At 39.0% G+C, this 26,838-nt stretch overlaps 2 protein-coding genes across 4 annotated transcripts in view; one reads left to right on the top strand and one right to left on the bottom strand.

Annotated features, from left to right (window-relative positions):
• Nucleotides 1–335: 335 nt before the first annotated feature.
• Nucleotides 336–8,132, bottom strand: dcun1d4 (DCN1, defective in cullin neddylation 1, domain containing 4 (S. cerevisiae)). Of its 3 annotated transcripts, none has more exons than XM_088349796.1 (11): nt 8,060–8,132; nt 6,834–6,904; nt 6,711–6,750; nt 5,409–5,496; nt 5,150–5,229; nt 5,003–5,073; nt 4,806–4,897; nt 4,624–4,732; nt 3,824–3,928; nt 3,541–3,643; nt 336–1,637 (listed from the first exon to the last, which is right to left on the bottom strand). In XM_088349796.1, exons 1-11 carry the CDS (start codon nt 8,076–8,078, stop codon nt 1,582–1,584), a joined length of 834 nt encoding a protein of 277 aa, XP_088205922.1. In that variant the 5' UTR covers nt 8,079–8,132; the 3' UTR covers nt 336–1,581. The 3 variants fall into 3 exon arrangements, with proteins under 3 accessions (XP_088205922.1, XP_088205925.1, XP_088205924.1); XM_088349799.1 differs by lacking the exon at nt 8,060–8,132 and adding an exon at nt 8,031–8,049; XM_088349798.1 differs by lacking the exon at nt 8,060–8,132 and adding an exon at nt 7,005–7,953.
• Nucleotides 8,133–12,676: 4,544 nt separating this feature from the next.
• fryl (furry homolog, like) overlaps nt 12,677–26,838 on the top strand; it is an 85,928-nt gene continuing 71,766 nt past the window's right edge. Inside the window, exon 1 of the mRNA XM_088350011.1 lies at nt 12,677–13,176. The gene's annotated coding sequence lies outside the window, so the exon portion shown is untranslated. The remainder of the gene's footprint in view (nt 13,177–26,838) is intronic.

Genomic DNA, 26,838 nt, shown 5'->3' with positions numbered 1-26,838 from the left:
ATGTAGGAGCATCCAAATACTCTTCTAGTTAACGTCACTTAGTTTTCAGTACATGTTTTCACTATGTAATTATGTAAATATTATTGATTTAACCCTCTTCTATTAGATAACATGTCCAACATTTATTTTCAGTACATTGTCTTTTTTTTGTAAAATATGTGACTGTGCTCAATGGCAATATGTTCATTCCAGTTTGACATGTGGTATTGCCAGAATTAAACTTGTATTTCCTTCCACTCAAGTCTTTTTCTCCTCATTTACTTACTATTTTTACCATGGTCTGATGATTTGGACAAGTTTTCAGAAAGAAGTGTTCACAAACAAGCCTTATTGAGTTAAGTTAATAAACCCTTTTTTTATTTAAGTATATAGACATTGGTTATAGTGAAAACCGACATATAGACACTTAGTTTTACGTACATATATACAGCGGGGACAAGCACGTTCATCTTCCTGCATTGTCACAATACTAGAACATGAAATTAATCTATACAAAACCACATGTTGTCTATTCCACATACAGTGAAACCAGGTGGTGGCGACATGTGCATGTGTGTCTAAGTCAACAAATGTCCTGCTAAATAAATAAACCGCCTACGCCACTCTAGCGTTTTCATGTAGCGTTAAAATTTGTGACCACTTGTGACCACCATGAGGTTTTCCACATGTTTTTTCCAGGTCTTAACAACGATAAACACAATCATGAGTTCCGCTCAGGAAAACCAAACTATAGATAATTTGATGAGGATTATCCCCCTGAAATTTACAAAAATATCTAACCACAAAAACATTCACACAAATTAATGTACAGAAAAAAAAGGCTCTGTTGGGAGCTGCATGCAAATATTAAAATAATTTGGACGAGTTCGCGTCACAGCACATCCAAAAAGACAAGTGTTTACGGGGTGAAAATAGGAAAAACAGCAGAGTGCTAAAACACAGATCTGACCTGTCCCACAATCTCATAGGTGCTGGTTCCAACACTTTTGGGGATGCTACCTGAAACGATGGGACTGAAAAGGAAGACTGAACCGCACGTTGTGAGAGAGGTGGGGGGAAAACTGATACCGGGCTTGACATCAAACAGAATCCTAATCTTTTCACATATGTACAGTTTTCATCTTTGTATGTGGTAAATTTTGAGGCACAGCTAAGTGGATGCATTCATCGGCCCGGTTCACGGACCAATAAATGCTAAGAGGGGGCCCTTTCCGGCCCACCTGAATGGAATTAGCAGCAATGCGGTTTTGTTTGGTAATTAAAAAAAAAAAAAAATTAAAAAAAAATATGACTGGCACTAATCAAGTAAACAGCTCAGACAGTTGATACCTGCCATGAGAACCCACCATGTGACTTTTTTTTTTAATTATCTAAATGTGCTCACTTTTAAGACTCTGACCCTTTCGCCTTCTCCTAACTTAAAATGTTTTTAATTTCTTAGTGGAAAGTGGTAAAGCGTTACCAAATCTGGCAACGTGCACCCACCCCACCCACGTCTCTTTCGCTTTTAAACGTCGTAGATTCTCCTCGTTGCTGTCGTCACAGTATTTTTGATGTTGGCTTTTCTTTTGCCAGTCGTAGCTAGGACATTTGTCTTTCCTTGTACCATTCCACAAACTCGTCCAACAAGACAGGCCCTGGTGAGAGAGAAAAAAGGGACTCTTAAATCTATATCGTAAAAAAGTTAATTCATTGTCTTGTAAAGACAAGTGCAACAATAATATTAGGTGTTTGATGCCTCATTCATTTGCCATCTTATCTAAATGGAAGTGTACATCTTTAGCTTTCAATGGCACTGAATGTACATTAAACATAAGAGACAAAAATTACATGGTACAGAAAAACAAAACAAAATGTATAGTTTGTAATCTTGGTTAAGTGTATCTGTCCATTTAAGTCTTTCTGCTCCAACACAGTAGACTCAATGAACTGGACAGTTATCAGACCTCGACAGAGCTTGCTGATGAGCTGCACCAGTATTAGAGGAGGGAGACATTGGAAACAGGAACTACAGCTCATGAGGCGCAGGGTTCTATATTTCCTTGATTCTTTGCATTTTCCTCTTTTTTTAATCTGACCATATGTAAATGTCTAGTCTCTAGAAAAGTGCAATGTGAATATACTATTTTTTTTAAAGGTAGTAGTGCAGCTTCGCTATTTTTCTTTTAAAAAAAAAAAAACAACAACAGGGGGTTGATGTAAAAAATAAAGAACCAAAAATTCATTTTTGTCCCGATATAAAAAAATGTTTTCTTTTACGACAGGAAGTACAATAATCCCTTGTTAAGCAGTGCTTGGCAGATTCAGACTGGCTGAAAAATTATCTGCTATCCCTGGTTGCATATTACTGCAAGCAGGGGCCATAGATTGCACTTTTGGAGAGCGCAGCAGCTCCTTTTTTGTAGTGCTGTCCACTATAAGGTGAACTGCACTGGCTTGACCACGATACATTATACATTGCTTTGAACAGGGACTGGTGGGGCGCACTTTTTTCCAACTTGGAAGCTCTTTTCCCACCTAAAATTAACTGCTTTCATGCAGCGGTGAGCCATCATCCTCAACCCCATAGTGCTGTGAGCAGAGACCACCAAGATGACTTTTGTCAAGAGGCTTGCCACTCTGGCACAGTTGTGGCTGCGATCCATTATCTCCAGATGCCTATTGCTGAGAGCAAAGGCGAGTAAAGAACATTTTTCTCTCAGTCCAGTCAGCTAAAGTATGCCATTGTGGCCTGCCTAAAATATACTGAACTGTTTTTGCCACAATCCAATGTCTGAGACTATTGCTGAGAAGGCAATTTTACTATCACTTTGCAGATTTTTGTCCCCATTAACCACGATAAAAATGGATTACAGTGAAGTCCTTTAAGAATGTTTATTCTTTTTTTAGGGAAAAAATTGGCCCAAAAAAGGATTAACAGTGAATAGCATTTTATTCCAAGTTCTAAAAATTGTTTAAATCTACAGTGGTATTACTTATTTTTTTTTTTTTTTTTTGAAAAATGAACACTACTGTGTACATCAATGGTACAACAGATAAGCTCGTCTGATGTAGAAAAAAACGTCATTTTTCAGGTGACTTTAGTAAAGGTGTCTCCAACGTGGGCACCAGGTTACCCACCGACATGTTTTGAAAATAGCTTTTCAGTAATGGGTCATTGTGATTTTCCGGGAAATTTTATTTCTAACTAGCAAGATACCCATTTTAACTCAACTTCTAATAACTACAACCTGGTAATAACACACTAACAACATAGTAAAAACATGAAAAGTTATCATTTTAGAAATGTAAATCAAACTGGTAGCCTTTAATGCCAGTCAGTAACAAAATGTAGGTCTCAGCCTAGAAAAACATTTGGTGACCCCTGCTTTAGTTTATTTTCAGGCAACTAAGCATTATTAGCCAGAGGCTGTGCGGCACAGTCTTTGTTTATGGAAGAGTTGTGCAGCTCTGGAGGGTGACAAGTAAACCTTCTGTTCCTTAGCCAATTGAACGACGTGGCAAGCCTGTAGCGATCAAGTTCAACATTGGGGAACTTACAGGCGCCGTCCTCATCATAGTTGCTGAGGTCCAAGTTGATTGTCCGGCTGAACTCCAACACGTTGCACCACTGATCTTTGTTGACCACTTTGTACTTGGATTGCTGGGGAAAAAAATCAGATTGGGGTGTAATTGAATTTGAGACATATTGATAGAATAAAAAAATGCACCTATATCTAAAATACTTTTTGTCTAATATTACATTATAATTTTGGGAGAACATTTTACAAATACTCCAAATTTCTGTCCTTTCCAAATCACATGCTCTTCGGACATTTCTTACCTCCAGAAATTGATTGAAGACCGGAAAGAGGGGCCACGTCTTTCCTAACAGAAGACCCAGCATACACTTTGCTGTGTTCAAGTCCAAACTCCTCTGATCTTTCTCCTACAAAATGATACAAACACACGTTTTTTTGGTGTTGTACACATTATGAAAATTGCAAAAACTTAAATTTCTTGAAAGCGCTCACATTGCTGGGGGAAAGAAAATACTTGTTCAGTTGGCAAAATACTTTTGCTCACATTAAGCATTTTTGACTATATTCTTCAAATGATACGTGTGTAAATGTTTATGAGACAAATCTCACCCTAGGTAGGCTTTGGGTAAAACGACGGTGACATGTAGCTTATATTTTCAGTTGCAGGAAGTTCTTACCATTACAATTTACCACTGGGAAATGGTACCTTGATTTTTTTGCATGGCCCATGATTAATGTCCATAATTGACATGTAATCCTTGCACTAATACACATTTCATAGTGCACTGTTAAGGTGTAGCATGCACATGTCCCCTTAGATGTGACCCGTAAAGGGTGATGACTTTTCAGAGGACAATACCATAAAAAATAATGCCATCTGCCCTCAATCACAGGGCAAGAAGGAATGCAATGGCAAAGCGGAGCAAGAAAGAAGTGTCGGCGTCAATTTAAATTAATCAAGCTTGTTTTGAAACATGACAACAATTTCAAATCATTAACAAGCCCTTGGTCCCACATTCAAGCACTTTTCAATCTTTGAAAAGACAACATAAAAGTTCATGCATTTACAAGGATTTCAGAACCCATAACTTTTCTGACTCACCCTGGCAAAGTCAAAAGCGTATCTGTAAATATGTTTGAAGCTGGTGGTGTCATTGAGGACCGATCTCAGGAAGTCCAGCGAGTTCCTCAACCTCTCGGTAGAGTCACACCTGGGGGAATCGCACGAGTCAGTCAGATGCATGGGAACAAAAAAATAAGTAAAATAAAATACAAACTACGTACTGCAGAGAACCCATGCCCCTCAGCCACTCCTGCAGCGTAAAGTATCCCATGCTCTGAGCATCCAACTTCCACGCCAGAACGAGCATCACAACCTGCCGTACACATAACATCCCCATTAGACTTCCCTAATGATAGCAAAATCTACACACTCTTGTGGTATAATAATGATCTATGGTGGGCAGATCAAGCAATCTTACATTTTCTGGTTCCACGCCGATGTCCTCACAGAATTTCTCCATCCCCTCTGGCCCAACCACGTCATCACAGCCTATCAAAGTAAAGAGTCACATCAATGTGACCACAACAAGGCCATTTCAAAACTACGATGTGTCGGCTCAACGTACCTGCATATTCATAGAACCACTCCAAGCATCTTTTGTTGGAAAAAGTTTCTTCCTCGCGAATTAGTGCTGTGTCGATTTTTCTGAAGCACAGAGCAAAATCAGTCAAACAATAGTTACCCATTATTTTAATCAAATTGTATTTACATTTTCTATATTGATGTATTCAAGGTAAATTTCTGCATGAATACAGCATTAGACCCGAGTTATCCGACCTGCACGGACGACTAGTGCTTGAAAATTGGTCACATTGAACGTTTACCTCTCCTGACGACTCTTCTTTGCTGTAATATCATCTCCGGCAGTGGGTCTCCTCTTTTTCCGCGGCGGCATGGCTCTGGAGCAACAAGCTAAGGGAAAAGAGAAACATTAGCAAGAAACAATCAACATTTAGGTACTTTTTGGGAGTTCAATTACACGGGGGGATTTGAATAGACAGTAGGGCTAAAACTGACGACTACTTTTATACCCATTTTTAATAGCTTGTCAGTAGACATAAACCCATAAAAAAACAGTTCATTGTTACTTAGAGGCAAATAATAAATTAAAATCAAGTAAACATTTTTAATCCCTGTAAAAAAAAAAACAGGCACATTACCAACAGTAAAACAGTAAATAAAACAAATATATGCATTGTGAAGTGCATTCAATGTTCAACTGCAAAGTCTGTAACAAAAGTACTTAATGGTTCAAAAGCATGAAACTGAACTGTTTTAGAGACAGACATTTGCCGTTTTTAGCGTTTTAACAACTGCCATTTGTTTTTCGGACTGCATGCATTTGTTGGGCAAAGTTTGGCATAACGGTCAAGCTCTTGTCTAGCGAAATATATGCATACAAAATGTACAATACATGATACCAAAACCTACTTGAATCTTACCGATGTGAGTCAGACTCTGTTTCGTTCAACTGTCTGACTGTTCTCTTAAAATGTTCATGCATGACCAAGGTGCTGCCATAACACAAACTTTGCAAGTAGTATTTATATTTTCCATATCCATGCCAAAATGATCTAAAAAGTTTTGGTTTGCGTTCACTTAATTTTGACATTACCGTTTGAGACAGACACTTTTGTACATGGGCTACTCTCAGCAGAGATTATATTGATGTAGAGATGCCTCACTGTATTGGAAAAGTCAAATCAAGTCAAGTCAAATTTATTTATATAGCCCTTAATCACAAAAATGTCTCAAAGGACTGCACAGGATTACAGTTACAAAATTACACAAAGTGTGACTTGCAACAATAGTCGAGAATGGAAATCATTGTAGACCAATTCTATTATTGATTTTTGTCATCGTCAACTCATCGTTGCAGTCCTAATACACACAGGTATTGGTTCATTTATTAAATCAGAGAAGAGAGTACTTTTGGGAGCGGAGACAAATCTCAACAAAAACAACAGTGATAAACAAAACTTCTATGTTAATCTCAATAAAATAAATCACTTCGAGGGAAAAAAGGCCTTTACCCCAGATAGTTTTGCACATTAAAAAAATAACTGATTGGATTTCAAATGTGAAGATGGCAATTCTATCTAGAAACAAAGCATTGCAGATGTTACCGGATGTGTGGTTCTCCTGTGCAACGTCTTCTGTCAGGTTCTGCCAGAAAACATGTTAGACTGCATTAAGCCAATTAAATAGACACTTTAAAAACAAACACAACATATTTCTGAATGATTTACCAGCCTGTGCAATGTGTGATGGATCTTATGGATGCCGGCAAGCGTAGTCAAGTGAGCATTCAGTTGAAAATCTGCCAAAATTAACAAAAATAAAAGACACGAGGCATCAATATTTTAAGAATTTGTTGAATATGGAAATCAAGTCAGGTACGAGGACACACGAAAATCCACGAGGGTGACGTCAGAGTCTTGTCAAAAGTCCGGATCCCGTCCGTTGGCTAACGCTAGCAGTGTCAGTAGATGTTTACGGCTTAGCTTTAAAGCGCCACTGCGTGATGTTTAAGCACGAAACGACAGGACACACTCTTGACGTGATTATAAAATGTGTGTTTCATTTTCAGGTGGTCGCCAAATACAAATTCATAGTGGTTATTAAAAAAGCAATACAGCTAGGCTAACTTTAGCTTATGTACCGAAAATAGCACTGTAACTTGCGCGGAGTTTACAAAGTACCCAAGCGAGGGGTGCGTTTGGAATTTGTAGTCCATTTCCGCCATGATTGTAATGGGCTTTAAAGCTAACCAAAGGCTCTTAGGACTACAATTCCCAAGAACGTCCACAAGCCTACCGATTCTTTCATAGCCAGCTGCCCCCACCACCACTATTAAACCATAGTAGTTTTCAAGATTTTTATATTATCAATAACGTTAATGTTGGTTGACAACGAAACACAAACGTGCAGACGTAGCGTACTGTTTAATTTCTGTGAGGAAGCCGACTAAAGGGGGCATGTGGACCAAATGGAAGATGTTAACTCAACTGCGTCACATTTTTTCTTCTCTTAAAAACCTACACACACATTGGACCCATTTCCACGTTCTTTTGTAGTCCACTCAACTCTCCCGAAACCATATATAGTTCGTTTGTACGTCTCTGCAGTCTTAAAAATACGAGACAAGATCGCAACGCGGGCAGATAAGCTTTGCGTTCAAGAAAAAAAAATATCGACTGTAATCGTGTAAGGCGACCGAAAAGCATTTACATTTAAAACGTTTCATTTGGGAAGAAGTAGGATTGGAATAAGAATTAGTATTCTATTTAAATCAGTACACGTCCTTTTGTTATCACACTAGCAAATACAAAGAGACCGACGCAAAATAGCTCAAAATTCATCGAAGAAACGCAACGCCATGGAGTCAAGTGTTTCTATACATGGTTAAAAAACGTCTAGTTTCTTTTAACTAATGCTAATTTTACCAAAACAGTCGACATGATCTCCTACTTACTGGTCGCATCAGAGTGCATCTTTATGAAGCATACAACTGTCTGTGGGAAGTCTGCAGACCGGCCAATGGGCGGGGCAACGAGATCTTAAGCCGCGCCCTGCGGTCAGTGATTGGAGTGAAACTGCAACTTCCGCCCTACCTTCCATTTAATTCGCCAGTCAAACTGCCACTCTGAATACACCTACCAGTAGTTCCTCCTATGTGCTTATGCAATTGGTTACTATTTCCAAGAAGGCGTACCCGAAATGTATGATTCATTGGTCCAAATTTTTAATTAACATGACTGACGCCCCTAAATCCAAATACTGTACTCTTCAGTCTGTTCTATTTCCGCCTGTACTTCAATTTGATTGGCTATTCTCTTGCCGAACCCAATCTAATTGGGTAACAAGAAATGTGTGTTTTACGCTTAATTTTACTTTAAGTTCCTTTCAAATATACTGTAATGTAGTTCATCATACACGTATAATTTGTTGCAACGAAATAAAAATTTCCAACTTGCAAATAACCAGACCTTCTGATTTTCTCTAAATACCGTTGAATTGAAAAAGTAGCCTTTTTGCTAAGTTACCACAAGAGAGCGCTATTATTCTTTCGCCAATAAATATGATTTCAAACAGGCGGCTTTGGTTCATTGGTTGTATTGAGGTCTTGGGTTCATCCATCCATCCATTATATGCACCGCTTATCCTCAGTAGGGTCGTGGGGCTGCTGGAGCCCATCCGAGCCATCTTCGGGCAGTGGGCAGAGGACACCCTGAACTGGTTGCCAGCCCGTCGCAGGGCACACAGAGACAGACAACTCACTCGCGTATTCCCACTTAGTGACAATTCGGACCAGCCAATTAACCTTACATGCATGTTTTTGGCATGTGGGAGGAAACCAGAGTACCCGGAGGAAACCCACGCAAGCACGGGGAGAACATGGAAACTCCACACAGGAAGGTTTGATCTCATGACCTCAGAACTGTACTGCGGATGCGCTAACCACTATGCTGCCGTGCTGCCCGTATTTGGTTCAGATTAGATAAATATATTCAAACAATCTATCCAGATATATTGGCTTACTATAACCATTTGAAATAATGTTTTTCATTTTTATTTATTCATTTAATATTGTTTACTAAACAGTTAAGTTGAATCAGAGGGTATTAGGAGTTGATTAGATTTAAAAAACAAACTTTCTTCTGTACCGCTTATGCTCAGTAGGGTCGCGGGGCTGCTGGAGCCCATCCGAGCCATCTTCAGGCAGTGGGCAGGAGACACCCTGAACTGGTTGCTAGCCAGGTGCAGCGCAGACAGAGACAGACAACTCTCACGCTCATTCACACCTAGGGACAATTTGGACCGGCATGCGCCTTGATAAGTTTTGTTTTTCTAACTCCATGTCTTCCGACTGTTGGGTCCTGACCCAAAAGTGGTTCTTGGACTGGATTTCAGTGGGTTTCGAGCCTTTGCAAAAATAATGCTAAGAAATAAGAATAACTGGGGATCAGTTACACTTCTTAAGCTGAGATGCCCTGCAAATGTGAGTTAACAAGCTTCTATTTGAAAAAAAAAATCAAAATAAAAAAAAAAATCAAACGTGAATACATTTGAGAAGTGGAAATGATTTTCTCGATTTGAGTCGCACCTTTTAATTAAGGTAGTATTTTGGGTCCTGAAGTCAGACCAATTGAGAATCACTGTTCTAACTTGCTATTGTTTTAAATTCACTTTATAATTTAGCAATCCATCCATTATCTGCATCGCTTATCCTCATTAGGGTCGCAGGTATACTGAGGCCCACCCCAGCCATCTTCGGGCAGTGGGCAGGGGACACCCTGAACTGGTTTCCAGCCAGTAGCTCGGCACACAGAGACAGACAAGTCACTCGCTCATTCACACCTAGGGACAATTTTGACCGGCCAATTAACCTGACATGCATGTTTTTGGAATGTGGGAGGAAATCCACTCTAGCACGGGGAGAACATGCAAACTCCGCACAGGAAGGCTGGTAGCTGGATTTGATCCCATGACCTCAGAACTGTGCCGCGGACGGGCTAACCACTCATCTGCCGTGCTGCCCTTTATAGTCTAATTGAAATTATCATGGAAGACAATTGTCGGTACAGTATTTTCTTCATTGGTGTTTCCCCCCCAATTTTCATTGATCTACTCGCAGACACGTTTTGAGGAAACCATGTTTAATATTTGATCACTACTTCTCACTGTATTGTGTAGTGCAACCGAAAACTATCAGTGACCTACTCGCAGACATATTTTAAAGGAACACTGTGGAATATTTGATCACTAGACTTCACTGTATTCTGTGGTGCAACAAAAAAGGAGTGCTTCAAAGCAAAAGGAAGAATACAAACTACGAAGACTCAAAGTGACAAAACTGCACCATTTTACTTCTCTTTTTTTTTTTCGGGCCAGCCTTTAACAAGGTTTTTGGGAGTACGCTTACTAGCAAGATAGCGGACAATCATGTTAGCTCCCTTTAAGTGAGGCTCATGTTTTGTCAATAAATACTTTTTTAAAAAATCTCCGAGTATTTTAAAAATGCACATTTATATGATAGTTTGTGAATTTTTGCTTATTCTTAAACAAATCTTTTTTTTTTTTTCAATAAATTAAGTTTTTTTTTTAAACAACAGGACAGGGTCAGCAACCAGCACCTCTACAGCGCCATGTGGCTGTCCTAGATCTTTTTCAGAAATGTTTCAAAGTGGATAAATAAACGAATGTATATATATATATATATATATATATATATATATATATATATATATATATATATATATATATATATATATATATATATATATATATATATATATATATATATACCTTTAAACAGTAAAATGTGACAACTTTTGGACATAGTAGTATGCATTTCCTAATTGCAAGCTGCTAACAGTATAATATATATATATATATATATATATATATATATATATATATATATATATATATATATATATATATGTATATATATATACATATATATATATATATATGTATATACATATATATATATATATATATATATATATATATATATATATATATATATATATATATATATATATATATATATATATATATATATATATATATATATATATTCAGACTTCAAAAATAAAGATATAAAACTGTAATTTCTTGTGAAGAATCAACAATAAGTGGGACACAATCATGAAGTGGAACACACTTTATTGGATATTTTAAACTTTTCTGACAAATAAAAAACGAAAAAGTGGCTGTGCAAAATTATTCAGCTCCATTTAATTAATACTTTGTAGCGCCACCTTTTGCTGCGATTACAGCTACTAGTCGCTTGGGTAATGTCTCTATCAGTTTTGCACATCAAGAAACTGATATTTTTGCCCATTCCTCCTTGCAAAACAGTTCAAGCTCAGTGAGGTTGAATGGAAAGCGTTTGTGAACAGCAGTTTTCAGTTCTTTCCACAGATTCTCAATTGGATTGAGGTCTGGACTTTGACTTGGCCATTCTAACACCTGGCTCCATCCATCCATCCTTCTTCCCATCAATTTTAACCATCTTCCCTGTCCCTGTCTCATCTGACCAGAGCACCTTCTTCTACATGTTTGGTGTGTCTCCCATGTGGCTTGTGGCAAACTTTAAATTACACTTTTTATGGATATCTTTAACAAATGGCTTCCTTCTTGCCACTCTTCCATAAAGGCCAGATTTGTGCAGTATACGACTGATTGTTGTCCTATAGACAGATTCTCCTACCTCTGCTGTAGACCTCTGCAGTTCATCAAATTTATTGAATGAAAGCATTGTGCAGTTCAAACCAGAGACAGGAGAATAATTTCACATTAAAAAAACAAAAAACAAATGGCCAGCTAAACCAAAATGACGTTAAGTAATATTATTCCTCTTAATGCTCATTTAGCTGCTTTTTTAAAATGAAATCCAAAACGCTTCATTTCTGTGGCTTTGTCTCCAAGATAACAAAATCCATATGTCATATACACTTCTGTTTGGCAATGCTCAACATCTGTAAACAAACATTATCTGTCTTTTTTTGTGGTGTCAATAGGCAGGTATCAACTTGCATTTCCGGTAAATTATCATTACCTACTGTTATTATTTCTAAATGACTCTCAGTTATATTACTCCTTTCTAAGCATTATTTTGCCATGGCAAAGGCCCAGGAGCCACTAATAACGGGTCCACGACCCACTTTTGGGTCTTGACCCACCAGTTGAGAAAAACTGCTTTAAAGCACAACAAAACGAGAATAAGCCAGGAGGTGGAAAATATTTCTTTATTGTTACTAAAGTTTAATATGGCATTCGTGTTTCCATTTCGAAATTTTAAAAAGCTTTTTCGAATGTCTCAATTTGGTCCAAACTCCACTACAATCAACTGGTATGATTTTTCTCTATGTTTCTGCAGCACTTTCTGTTCCCCTGAAATGTTAACTTTGTATTGTTGTTCGACTATTTCATGCCAATTTTGTTTGTTATGATGCAATGTTTAAAAAAAAAGCCTGAAAAAAATGCTATGACGTCCCCTTTCGTGACGGCCAGGGTGTCTTCCTTTTAAGGTATTCTGTGTCCTTGATATTACTATGTAATCATTTACCAAAACCCCCGCCCGCCTGAACCATCTCCGGTACACGCCAGATTTAAAGCGAACAAGCCCGTGGGGATGTCCTCTCCCGGCCTTGTCCAATCAAAAATCCTCTTTTGGTAGATTGACACCAACTTTGTTCCTATGGGAAACGACTTGATTTAGGCGTATTCTCGCTAAGCCAATAGAAACGGTGAAAGGCGGGGTCAAGAGACCACAGGCTGTTCTGACAGAGGGGTACTTTCAACACTCGGACGGATTGAGAAAAGAAAGAGAGGGGGTGAGCGAGAGAGAGAGATACCAAGAGAGACCGTGAGAGAGAGAGGGAGAGAGCGAGTGAGAGAGAGAGAGAGAGAAAGAGAGAGAGAAAACAAATCACACCACTACGCAAATCCTTCCAATGGAGGAGGGCCAGCCAGGACGTTGGAGCTTGTCCAGCGAATAAGGTGTGTGAGCCAGCCCCGCTATAGCGCAACTCGAACGGGGAAGCTTCGCACAAACAACCCGAAGCGCACAATAAAGTTGTAAGTATCACCGCTGTTGTGTCGACAATGTAGAAAAAAAAAGAAAACTGGGTGGTCACTCGTATCCTGATGTTGTAGTCACCGTTACCGCACGCTAACTTTGTCGCGCGGGGGCTGAAACACAGTATTAAAGCAACCGAAACGATGTGTTAAAAGTGGTGAATAGTCCCCATTAGTTCCATTTTGTAAGCTGGTCAGCACCGCAGCATTTCCCGCAGCTTAAAAACATGAATTACAAACTTGGCTGTTGTGGCTAACTAGCATCTCTCTTTCCAATAGCCCTCAAAGCTACAAAAGCTGCCGGGAGGATGTTGCTTTAAGTCGGTTAAGTAATGTATCCGTTTGACAATTATATTTTAATTTTAAACAATCAAGCATATTGCAAGTTGAATGACTTAAATAACAGGTAAACAAGCCCTTTATGGAATGGTGTTGAGGTTGTTCACTCTTTTTTGTGTTTTTCTCCATTTCTTTCTTATTTAAGATGGCGTATTTGGAGGGACCTTTAAGCCATAACAAAACATATGGACCTATATTTGACCTGAGGCCTTTTATTCTCAGAGTCAGTAACCATAATGACGCATCTGTTTAGCATTGTGTTATAATAAAATTAATTTTAACTTTTATTTGATGCTCTTCTAGTGCCTGCAGTATTAAACTTCAGAATCCCCCTTTTCAAATTGCATTTCTAAAACGCGATTACAGTTGCACTCCTGTTGGCAAGACATATACGATATAAAGACTGACGAATAGAGAAAAAAATGATATATATTATTTCTTTTTCTAAAATGTGTTCACATCTAGTATTAACAATTACATCTAAAATAAGAAACATAGATAACTGGTATATTGTACTTCAACCGGGTGAAATTGCACTGAAAAATGAAAAATATTCCATTGCAATATTCTGAAAAAGATCCAGGGAGTCACTAGGACAGTACTAAAATAATGAAGTAAAGAACGTTTCTGCAATAAAATACTCTTCTGCATAACTGTTTCAGAAATCAGTCATGAACATCTAAAGTAAAACTACATAACCAGGATATTGAACTTGAACCGGGATATTCTACTTAAAACCTTAAACAGTAAAATGTGACAACTTTTGGACATAGTTGTATGCATTTCCTAATTGCAAGCTGCTAACAGTATAATATGCGGAAATAACGCTTATATTATTGGCTATTTCAACTGGGAATGTTCAATTCAACATTTTTTGAGCAGTGCGATACAGAACTCTTGAATAGTCATGATGAATCCAATTTAGAATTAGCAAAAATCTGGCATGAAAACCCCTCTGTCTTTAGGAATTATTCACCATTTTGAAGTAATAAAGGATTACCTTCGTAAATTGTATAGTTCCGGGAGGAATATCTTTTGACGTGGGGAGAGGGTTATTGTCAGCATTCCTAAAGTGAACCAGGCATCTAAAGTGGTGCGTTTAAATTTAAAAAACTACTTTGCGCGGGCAGAAGTACTGTATTTATTTGTGTGTAACATAGCGAGACTTTCTCATTTTTACACTATTTTTATTTACAGTTTCAGAGAGGAATGTTAGAGAATGGCAAAAACAGAAAGTGGTCCTGAAATAAATAAATAAAACGCAAAAAAAGACGTGACGGGGGAAACAACTATCTGGTTTATCTGATGATAAATCGAACTTTGAAGGACATGGACACATTGTAGATTTAATGTTTGTATTGTTTTCATAGTGTTCAATAAAAGATTTGAATCATGGCCGCATGCATTCAAAGTTTGTTACATTCAATGCTTAGTTTGAACCGAGAAAAAGTAAAAGACAAATTTTGACAGATTTTCAAAAGATCAAAAATTAGGGGTTATAAAATTAAAAAAATATATATTGTGTTTCCTCCACACCTTACTCACCTTTTCAAGCCCAGACTCATTTTCATGCCTGAAAATTACCTTTTAAAGTACTTTAAAATCCAAACAAAATGTTTCGTTGGTAATGCATTTATTTACCATTCCTTGTTCAATAGTCACGTATAACATGAGTTAACACTAACAGCTAGGAATGTTCAATACAACATTTTGAGAGCGGTGCAACGCCCAAATAATGCATAGCCAGCGATCTATAAAACTATCTTCCTCCTGCAAACATGAGTAACCTTTAACAAGAAATATCTTTAAATCTAAACAAAATGTTCCTTTTGCATTACATTTATTTACCATTCCTTGTTAAATGGTCACAATTTAACATTAAGTCATCACACTAGAGAATGGCTATTTTAACTAGGAATGAGCAATACCATATTATTTGAAGAAACACGACCTCAATATCATGAATAGTTATCAATACATAAATTTCCATTCCCTCTGCATAAATTAATGACATTTTAAAAGAAATAACCCCAAATCCAGACAAATATTTCCTTCATATAGAATTTATTTAGCATTGACAGTAGGCAATCCCACATTAAATGGCTATTTCCATAAGGAATGTTCAATACCACATTTCTGTTTAGAGCAATGTGATTTTCACATGTTGAATTGTCATTAAAACATAACATTTCCTCCCCTCTAAAAAATATTAATATTTTAGAAGAAATAGTTGACCATTTAATATAGAAATATAGTTTTTCTCTGTATTTCATTTATTTACAATATCTTGGCCACTAGAAAGCATCCAATACTACTATTTCGAGTACTGATACTTTTTAAGAGTCGCTGATACTATAGCTGAGGTATCAGAACTGGCCCATTCACTTTATTGACAAAAGCATCACATGCAAATGAATAGTATAACGTTAACTAAAAAAATCAGTGGAGCTAAACTTGAAGAATTTTAAGATGGTTGAAAAAAAGTGCTTCATTTTAATTTTATTTTAGTATTTCATATCACATTCATTTTCCCATTACTTTGTAATCTATCAACACCCAAATTAACATAAAGATAGTTGATTTTTCTGTTAGGTATAGAGCTGCAACCTTCAAAGCACTTAAAACTCTTCAACAAATCCTAAAAAACGACATCAGTGCAATCATAATTCGTTAAACCATGACTCAAATGAAAACAATATTGCAAATAAATCCAGGCCTTTATTGCATCAAATTTAAATACTTTATGAAACAATGAGAAACTTGTAACTTCACTTTTCAAGCACTGAACTTTGCTCTCGTTATTTTGATGAATAAATTAATGAGTCAATTTGTTATTTTATAAAGGATGGTACTGATATCTCAATAAGACATACACCAGAGATCAAAATGAGAGAACAACTTGTATGAAATATTACCGTCTTCACTGTTCCACAGTTAAATTACATTTTATTGTGTCTATGTCATGATACTACAACACTTTTTTTCACAAAATTACAAAAGGCATTTCACAAGAAAAATATTTTTTCAGAAAACACACTGATCAAAATTCGAGAACACGCTGATCAAAATTAAAGGACAAAAATGATTGGCATGGTTATATTTTTTTCTGAAGGTTACAACAGTCCGCAAAGAAGTACAAGCTTCTGCTGTGAATGACTTTAGCATATCTGCAACCACATGATATTGGTATTGAAGTGCAACGGGTTGAAACATTGAGCTCTGTGAAGTTTCGAGACTGTGTGTGAGCAGTAGCACAAACCCTTCCTCTAAACTGTGCTGCATAACCACCATGTCAGCATTGCAGACATAGCGTAAAAATCTCTTAAATTGCTCATGTAAAATGAAAACAGCCACTTTTTTTCACCTAGCTACAATTTTCTACACGTCTTCTGCCACCTTTCTAATTAGCAACCTCCTGCTTGTGCTTATGCTGACTGTGGTGTTGCACTGCGGAAAGTGCATTGACGCACAGGACTGAGCAAATATTTGGGCTGTAGGCCCTTTAGCACCTGCTCCATTGGCCCATCACTTTTATTCTGCAAACTGTTCACCTGTTTCAACAAGGGCGTCAGTTTTTGGACCACTATCGTCTTTCTATTTTGTCCTTACCGACCGTCAAAGGGGGTGCTTCAAGCATGAAATTTAACCTTCGTGCATGCGCAGTTCCAGAAATGCATACCAAAATTTGTCACTCCATCAAACCTGTGTCCTCATGAATGTATTAATTCCTGTCTCCTCACAGGTACACCACTTTTTTGTCTTCTCAGGTGGGGGTTTTATACCGCTGAGTTCTGATTGAAGGAATTTTCGTTTTTGCCATCACTACTGCTTAAGACTGTCTTCGTCGAAGCTGCGTGTTTTATTGCACCCCTAGAAGGCTGCGTGGGGTTTGTTTACCTGCCGACTTTGGGGGTTGGTTTCTGGGTCTCCTTCGCCTCCCTTGGGGTCGGCGAGTGTGGCCTTATGTTTGTTTGCTGCGTGTCGCGGTTGTTTTGATTTTGCCTGGTGTATCTTCCTATTAGCATGGGGGGCACTGGGTCTGGTTTAGGCTAGCTCGCGTTGTCGCTGTGGCCAATGCTTACGCTGTTTCCAAATATTCCCAGGTTGGTTGCTTGCAAGCCAAGTGGTTTTTGTCCGGCTATTTTTCCTGCTGGCATCAGGACTACAACATCTAATCCTTGCAGTCCCTGCATTGTCGCTGCGGCCTATGGCGGTGTTGTTTCCGGTTAGTCCCCGGCTTGCCTGCTTGCGGGCCGGGTGTTTTTTGTCCATTTTCTTAGCATCAGGGCTGCCCCGTCTACTCCCTGCATCACGTTATCGCTCCATCCGATTCTGGGGCTGTTTTCAATTATTCCCTGGTTTGCTCGCTTGCAAGCCAGTTGGTGGGAGACTGAAACTAGTATCGGCAGGCATTGTAGGCAAACCGGGGCAAACGGCAATTTCATGGGGTAGGCAGGACACCAGAGCCAGCAACCTAAGAGTCCTGGATGACCACATGTAAAAGCCCAGACATGAGGAACGGCAACACACAAAGGCAGCTGCTCACCTCAGGAACGAGGAAGCAGGCAGAGTAATAGCCGGCCGGACACATAAACAGATCCACCGTCACAATGACAGCGAGGGCGGACAGCAGCTTTCCCAGCGCCACGGCACCAGCCAGGTCGATGAAAGAAACTTACCGCAACCAACAGGAACGGTGGCATCCGCAAATCAAAATGTGCCTTATGGGCCGAGGCAGCAGGCCATGGACCGAGCAGCTGTCGGCAAAGACGTCTGACGTGGGCTCCAGCTTCCGTAGGTGCTGGACACAGCCCCGGCAGGGCAAGACGGCGAGGAAAGGACATGCACGCAACAGGGGCTAGGCAAGGGTGGCCCACCTGGGCAAGTTTTGCGTTTCAACCCGCGCTGCCTCCGCCTCGTGTGTTTGGCCTATAAAGCGGCCTGGTTCGGCTGCGTGGTTGTGCCGACCAGCTCGGGCACACCATTCTTGGCGCCAGTGCACTGTTTGCTTGGTCGGGAGTATACGGTGACTTTGTCCTTGTGCTGCTCCTCGTGTCCCATCTTGGGGTTCCCGGATCGTGGCGCATCGCCTTTTGGCAGGCCTTTAGTGGGTTCCCTCACCCAGGCTTCTACTGAGAACGTTGGCTAGCTTCATGCCTTATCGGCTGGCTTCGCCTGCCTGTGGTTCCGCTTGGATGGTGCTGGCGTCTTGCTTTGGCCAAATGCCCCCTTAGTCCTTGTCTGGTGTTTATTTGGTCTGAGTGACGCTTGTCCCGCTGGATTGCGGGGACTGTTTCTCGTATTTGCTGCCGTATGCCTTCAGGGGTGCACTGCCATTCTTTCAGGGCTGTCCCTGTCCCCAGAGGACATTTGTGCTGACGCCTCTTGGGCGTTGCTTAGCACTTTTGCCAGGTTCTACAGCGTTGATGTGGACTCCCCCGCAGTGTTAGGCGTTGTTTTTAGTCCATCCAAGGCTTCTCAGTTTGGTTGTTTCTAGGGATCCTCTTGACTACGCTGGTATCAGTTGATCTATGCTGGTGGTTGATAGGCACAAAATAGAGGGGAAATTTGCAAATATAATTACGGTCCTGTATAATCGCCACCGCATCATGTCACTTAGAATCCTCGTATTGAGACGGGATTCAATAGACATTCCTGAAGACACGGGTGTAATGGAGTGACAAATTTTGTATGCATTTCTTGAACTGCGAATGCGCAACTGTGAAATTCCGTGCTTGAAGCACCGCCTTTGGCGGTCGTACGGGACTCGTACAGCCATAGTTGCATTGTAACTTTCGTTTTAAATGTCACTTCATAGTAGATGAAGTAAATATTCTCTTAAAATGATACAAAGCCTATAACTGTTCCAAAACCCTTAAGATTAGTTTATAAAGAAATCTAATATAGCAATCAATTGTTAAAAACATAAAAAAGAGTGTGTAAAAATGCATAACTTTTTTTGTAAAGCACCATGTGGAATGTATGTCATGGAGGCATGGCTTCGTGAGTGAAATGAGAAGCTGGACTTTTGCTGGGCAGTTAAGCCGTTTTCATGCTGCACTAGGCTTGGCGTGAAAAGGTTATGTGGCGGGGTGATAGAACGTTGCACGGAGGTAGTCAGCATGCCCATAAATGGAAATGCTGACGTAACAGCTGACCAGGAAGTAAGCAGAAAGCTTTTGATATAATTTTAGATGAGTAGTGGTCCACAGTTGCATTTCTCTGGTATGTATATTTTATTGAAAAAGAAAAAAGGTTGTGTCCTCAACGTTTTGCATAAAAGGATTGGGTCAGAGATTCTACCACCACCTGTTGGTTACAGTAATTGTCATAGATTTTTCATTTTTACGTTCAACATATTATATAATTGACTTTTCGATTAATAAATGGAAGGCACCCCTTGCTTCCTAACATACTACTTGTGTTGGGTGGGCTTGGTAAGGGCACATTTTATGTACATGCACCCAAAAATTGATTTCACCTTTCATCTTCATTGTTCACTATCATTGTTTGCCTTGTCTTACCCATCCCGTGTAGTGTCAAAATAGCGCAAGACTTTGTGAGCTCTTGACATATTTATTTTTCTTTTACTCGATCGTGTGGAACCGAGCCGGGGAGCTGGAAATAAACTATAATTGAGCCCTGCTGTGGAAGATTATCCACAGCTTCGAGAGCAAGACTTTAACTGATGTTTGGCAAGTAAAACCACACTCTTCTTTCTACCAGAGAAAAGGAGGCAACCACAGTAAATGTTACCGTATTTAGTTACATTTCTACCCTATAACTAATTTTTGGGGTTGAGAGAAGCAACAAGAGGAATGCCTATACTGGGTGACTGCATGACCAACAAATAGTTCTCACTTTTTTAGGGCTGTTAGTGTTTGTTACTGTTTCATATACAAGGAAAAGTATATCAGAAGTGTATAACGAACATCATAACCATGATGTAGTCTATCTTTTATGTTTCACTAAAAGAAACTGCAGACATTTTTTGCTCCAATGCTTTTTGAAATTACACAGGGAACATTTTGAATAATGATTTAATTTGTTTAACATGTACAACTGTAAACCATATGAATGACCTCGTTGATTTAACTAACTTTCTATTTTGTGAAAGGAAAAAAGTAATAATTTACCAACTGTGAATCTAAGTGAGTAGAAGTTAAAATACAGAAGCAGAGTGCATAGGCCGTGCTTGGTCTCACGACCAATTTCCCGCCTCTTTGGTGCAGCATCCCTATTGCTTGTACTTAAGCAGATTGCAGGTCATGCCGGTTGAAGTCAAGCTAATCATTGATCTGATGCTTTTCGTTCCACTGACCTTTGGCCACCCCTACACTTACCTTCCTTTTGTCCTTGGGAAGTTGAGATGGCATGGTTTAAAGAAATGAATCTGGTTAAAGATTGGAATTTTTTAGTGACATTATATCAACCCGTTGAACTACTTGATCCTAACGGTGTGTGACTCATTTTTCTGTCTGCTTTTGCAGCACGAAGTGTGACAATGCATTACAAGGGGACTGTCAGCAAGATAAAACAATGATTTATCCCCACCCCCTTAATTTGCTGCATCCCTGCAATATGACTGATAGGCTGCTGGTGGGGTTGTTAGAGCTCATATTGTTGCACAGTTGACCTCATTCCTATTGACAACAGTACAGTGGAAGTTCTCAGACCCATCAACTTCTCTGTCTGGCCGCCTGGTGACTCAGTGACAGGCCTTTCTTCCTTTGTATCTTGAGTGGTTAACTGTACCTAGCGGAATCTGTTCGTTGCGGCTTTCTGTTTACCAGAGAATGAGAATTGGAAATAAACATAATGGTGTCCTGACGTTGAATTGTGATAGGTGAACAAAAAAAAAACACTTCTGAAAGTATTTTAAAGATAAATAATTAAACAAATGATTTATAATTGACCAATTTAGAAAGTGCCCACAGAAAATGTGTCAAAAAAACAGACACTTAATGAGACACAGAAAAAGAGTTTTAAGAATCAGTCTGTCAATCTTGTCAGCATCATTTCTTTGAATTTAGATGACTGTAAAATCCTTCAAGTGAACAATTGGATAACCTTTTTTTTGCCAAAGTTTAACCCAAAACGGTTTACACGACAGCTGTGTATTAAGCAATGATCTTTTTTATTTGCTTTTTATATGCAGTGAAAAAACTACACTATAATTAAGTTGTCAACTCACAAGGGCCTGATTTGATATTATAACCGCCAGGTTAGCAAAAACACGATTGCAAATCTTTTACAATAATGGATCGCTTTTGTTGAACAAATTCAAATATTAACCGCTGTTTACCGTTGGCTAATCATAATTTAAACAGGGGTTTGGTTATCAAAATAGTTGGTTACTTGATTTATCATTTCGGGGTCAATTAAGAGACCGTATGGATTGTAAGTATGATCAATGGCAGTGTTTCTCAATTGGTGGATTGCGACCCACTTGTGGGTCTCAGACCCATTTTGAGTGAGTTGCGCGCTTGTGTCTTGGCAAGAAAATGCTGGGAAAAATATAACAGAGGGTCAATTCCATTCCTTAATAGTTGATGGCAATAATCCCTTGCAAATGGGAGTTGATAGCTACCATTTCACACCGCAGAAAAAGACCAGGAAAGTTTGTTTACACATGCTGAGCATGGCCAAACGCATATACAACGAAGGAATACATGAGATTTTATTATATTAATGAGACAAAGCTACTGAAATAAAGCATTTTTGATTCAATTGAAAATTCCGCTAATTGAATATTAAACAGAGAATGTGTGTGTTTTTTTTTTAACACTAGTTGTTGTCGTATTGTGTATTACAACTGAAAATGAGTGCCTAATAGCACAAGGATACAAACTATAGAGAATGAAAGTAACCAAAATGCACTATTTTTGACCTCCTTTTTTTGCCAAGTTTATTGCAAGCTTTTGTGTTTTTTTGTTTTTTTTTGTCTAGGTTACCTTTAGCATCAAGAATGCTGACAATTATGGTTAGGCTCATTCAATTATTACGAGAATTGGCGTCTTTTTGCATTTGGGTCGCGACTCGTAATTCAAGTGGGATGATGGGATCTGAAGTCATACTAGTTGAGAAGCAATGATCTAAGGCACGCTTGACTGTGGAGCTTCCAGACTGGTTGATATTAGTGCACTAGATTTAATGACCTTTTTTTCTTTTTATTATATCAGTCTCATCAATGCTTAACTGGTTGGAAAGTACACTTTAGGACTCAGAGGATCAGTTACATAACAGCTTGATGTCGAAAGGGTAATCTACAGATTATTCCGCTGCTTCGGAAGAAGGTTTAAATCCGGTGCCAGCCTGGAGCTGAGCGAAGCATAGTTGAACCGCCCTGTTGCCAAGATAACAGAGCTGACTTGCTTCTCTGCAGTGATATGGAAATTGAATAACGATTGCAATACTTTGACAAGTGTGACATCGTTTTGGAAAAGTCTCTGGTCTGTGCCCACAATGTCCATTTTACGTGTTAAATGCATGGTGTGCGCTGTGGTTGAGGTTTTATTAACGTCACCGAGCTAAGCAGTGTGGGAACTGAGCAAAACGAGTAATAATCTCTTTGTTTGTTTGGCCAATTGTAGAAATAGTGCAAGGTTGCCTTTTTCTCCCTGCCTTTTGTTTTTGGTCCATTCGAGCTTGTGTAACTTTTTAGAGCGCCAACAAACTCCTGACAAAAGTCTTGCCTTTGCTGTCGCGTATCAAATACTAGCTCCAACAAATGACATGCCTTTATCAATCACAACATGCCTTTGTAGACTCCCCTTTCACAGTGGTACCTTCTTGGGTTTACATGTTTCCTTTTAAAGTGATAATGCTTGGTAAAATACAGTGAAAATATAAAAATGGGGCAGCACGGCGGCGCAGTGGTTAGCGCTTGTGCGGCACAGTTCATGTCATGGGAACCTGTCGTGGGTTCAAATCCAGCTCAAGACTTCCTGTGCGGAGTTTGTATGTTCTCCCCGTGCTTGCGTGGGTTTCCTCCGGGCACTCCGGTTTCCTCCCGCGTTCCAAAAACATGCATTTCAGGTGAATTGGCCGGTCCAAATTGTCCCTAGGTGTGAATGAGCGAATGAGTTGTCTGTCCCTGTGTGCCCTGCGATTCGCTGGCAACCAGTTCAGGGTGTCCCCTGCCCACTGCCCGGAGATGGCTGGGATGGGATCCAGCCCCCCTGCGACCCTAATGAGGATAAGCGGTACGGCTAATGAGATGAATATAAAAATGGTCGAACAAGATTTTTTAAAAAGAATAGAAAAAAACAAGAGTAGAAAGAAGGCAAACCTCATAACAGTAGGAAAGGCAGATTAAAGTCATGAAACAAACGTTGCATACAATGTTTCACAACGTTGATATCAATGACAATAAAGACTTCAGACGCTCCCCTACTTTCAACCGTTCGACTTATCTAAAATGGTACACACGAACATGTCGGAAAATATCCGGACATGGCTGTAAGTTAGATTTTGTATTGTGTGCACCTTTTTCCGAGTACAGGACATTACTGTAGTGCTTCTTTCCACCGCTACTGGCGTGTGGTGGCGCTGTGAGAGGTCACCCAGCATCCACCTGGAAGAAAAAAAAAATCTGCTTCCTCTTCTTAGTTCGTGTGTAAACATTCTATACTGTCTATGTGTATACTATCTCCAGCGTGCTAAGATTTTTGACATTTCATTGTTCAATATCTCGTGCATCCATTTAATATGGTTGGTGTAAAGTGTAAAGAAGAGGCCAGCCGTTTCTTCTGAAATTAAAGTGGAATAAGAAAGTTTGATGCGGTTAAGAAAATGGTCTGAACGCTTTTTTTTTCGGCCTCTTTTTAAAACGCAGGAGGACCTCCTTGAAGCGCATCTTCCAAAAGTAAGTTAAACTCAATTTTATTCATCTTCTTAGAGCATACTATTTTATGAAATGTTTATTTTTTTTGTACAAAACAATACAGGTTACTTTTACAAGCCCTAAACATACTTATATAAACCTTAAACATACAAAGAATAGCACTGAAGCAACTTACGAACAAATTCAACTTACAAACGATCGTTTTGTTCGTAAGCAGAGGAGCGTCTGTATTCTATTCTCTTCCATTCTATTCTATTCCATAGTACTTGATCAGAGCAAACCTCTGACAAAAAACTGGACGAGTTGACCCAAAGTTATATGCAACAGATATAGTTGCTCACAGCTTCAGTTCTTTTCGGTTGTTTATCAGTATTGGAGGACTCCACATTTTGAAGTATAAAACATCTCCCGAATACAACGTTTTTGCGCTGGTAGAAAACATTTTCATGAAGTGTCCTATCCAGTCTGGTCACATTCTTTAGCCCAGCGAATTCCCCCCTTTGGTCGCCCCACCACTGTCACCCTGGCTTGTGACCAAACCAGCCGGACTTCTTTGTCTGCCTGTCCAGAACTTGAACATAGACTTGCTTGTTATTGCTCGCATGGGGAAGAGTTGGAGCCGCCCTCTTATAAGGTTGCCACAAAAATCTGAAAGTCCAGAAGGACAAGAAAACGTGGTAGTGAAAACTTTTGCTACCACAAGAACGAACACTAAATTGCTCCTGCAATAAAAATCCGAGGGACTAACTGGTGCCCCCCAATCCACAGAGCATTGACATTTTTATACTTTTAGGCCTTTTGTGTCACCTTGTCTTTTTTCAGCACTTTCTATTTACCCCTTAATACTACAAACATTTTTGTAACCTTTTACCACCAGGGGGCAGTGTGACTTTGTTTTAAAATACAGCTGTGGCTGTCAGGGAGGTCAAATAAGTGCAATATGCTAGTGATCGTTATGACTGTACTTGAGTCTCCGGGTCCCTGCCCACGAGTTTTCCTGTTTTGTCCTCCGTTTGAAAGCAGCACAAGACGGGAATGCAGGCAGGCGCAGGACTCAAAACGACACCAGAGCGATACACATTGTCCCGGGGCTTCCTTTTTCACATTCCTAGGCTGATTGGGATCTTGGCCTCCAATGTGACGCCATTGTTCTCACTGTGCAGTGGCCAAAAAGCCAGACCGGTTTACAGCTGCCATCATTTCAGCGTTTGACAGCGATCCGTTTGTCACTTGGATTAAAAACATTAAGCAGAGACACTTTATGACTGTTATTGTTTGTAATTCTCTATCCCATGTGTTGTAGTCATACAATAGTTGGAATATATAGAAACTATTGCTTTGGATCAGTAAATCTAAAAAGTGAATTATGCTTTTGTATTTCTATGGAATTTTTCTCAACTAAATATGCAAATGTGACAGGTCTTCTGTTAAGACTTTGACGAAGCAATTTTCCTCTAAATGCTTGAAAGAAGATATGGCTGCAATGTACCAATCAATTGCCATGAATGTTATCCAAAACTTAATGTCACACCTTTTTTTATGCACATTTAGATGATACAATAAACAGCCCCTAGATGTGGCTCTAAATTTCCTTTATTTAGTCATCTGATATATTTTCATGTGTCAATTGCCCGGTTTGACATTCAATTAAGAACACTACACTTTAAATAAACATCAGTTGAATTTTTGTGCTCGTTTGCGGTGCTAAGTATTAACCAGCAAAATAAATTCTACATTAACTGACACAGTGTAGTAAAATCTCCGGAAACGCAGTACTTGTTTTTGTGTTGTGTTCCAGATTTTGTGGCCTTTAGATGGCAGAATTGTACATTTTATTTTTGTGTATTCAATGCTGTTTTGGTCACTTTGAATTTATATTTAAATGAGAACAATGTCTATTTTTTTTGTCAGACTCAAAAACACAGTCACAAAAGTTAAGTCCCTGTGGTTTGAGCCTTTAAATCCCCTTGGCATGTATATTGAATTGATTACATCACCTCATGTGCAGTATATGCTGCATTAGAGTGTTAAAGCACAAAGTGGGTGCGATAGTCAAGATGGCTGTTTTGGGTTGTGTTACGATTATTAATTTTCTAATGAGGTTTTATAGTTTACTGTAGACATATTGTGTAATTTTCTGGGTGTCCGCAAATTCTGGCTCCATAAGACATTATTTCACTTTGTCTAGTTCACCAGAAATTTTCAAAACAAATCAAATGTTGCATTGAGAATTATGGAATTAGTCAAGGTTATGATTTGATGAAGACCTTTTTCTTTTTATGGACCTCTAAAGTTTATGTTCCAGGTAAAACTTAAACCTACCACACCTTGTTCTATATTGCTAGACCAGGCAGTTAACTCATACTACAATTTTAGGTACGTTATAAAAAATACATAATGATTCTAAGAGAGACTGAAGATCTGTCTAACACCTCTCCCAATCAAAATTTGCAAGACCGAGAGTTTTACTTTTGCGT

Source organism: Urocampus carinirostris, chromosome 12, assembly GCF_059441175.1.
Source record: "Urocampus carinirostris isolate Australia breed hairy pipefish chromosome 12, RoL_Ucar_1.0, whole genome shotgun sequence".
Lineage (NCBI taxonomy): Eukaryota > Metazoa > Chordata > Actinopteri > Syngnathiformes > Syngnathidae > Urocampus > Urocampus carinirostris.
The sequence above is the reverse complement of the archived record's forward strand: the minus strand, read 5'-3'. Positions and strand labels throughout refer to the sequence as shown.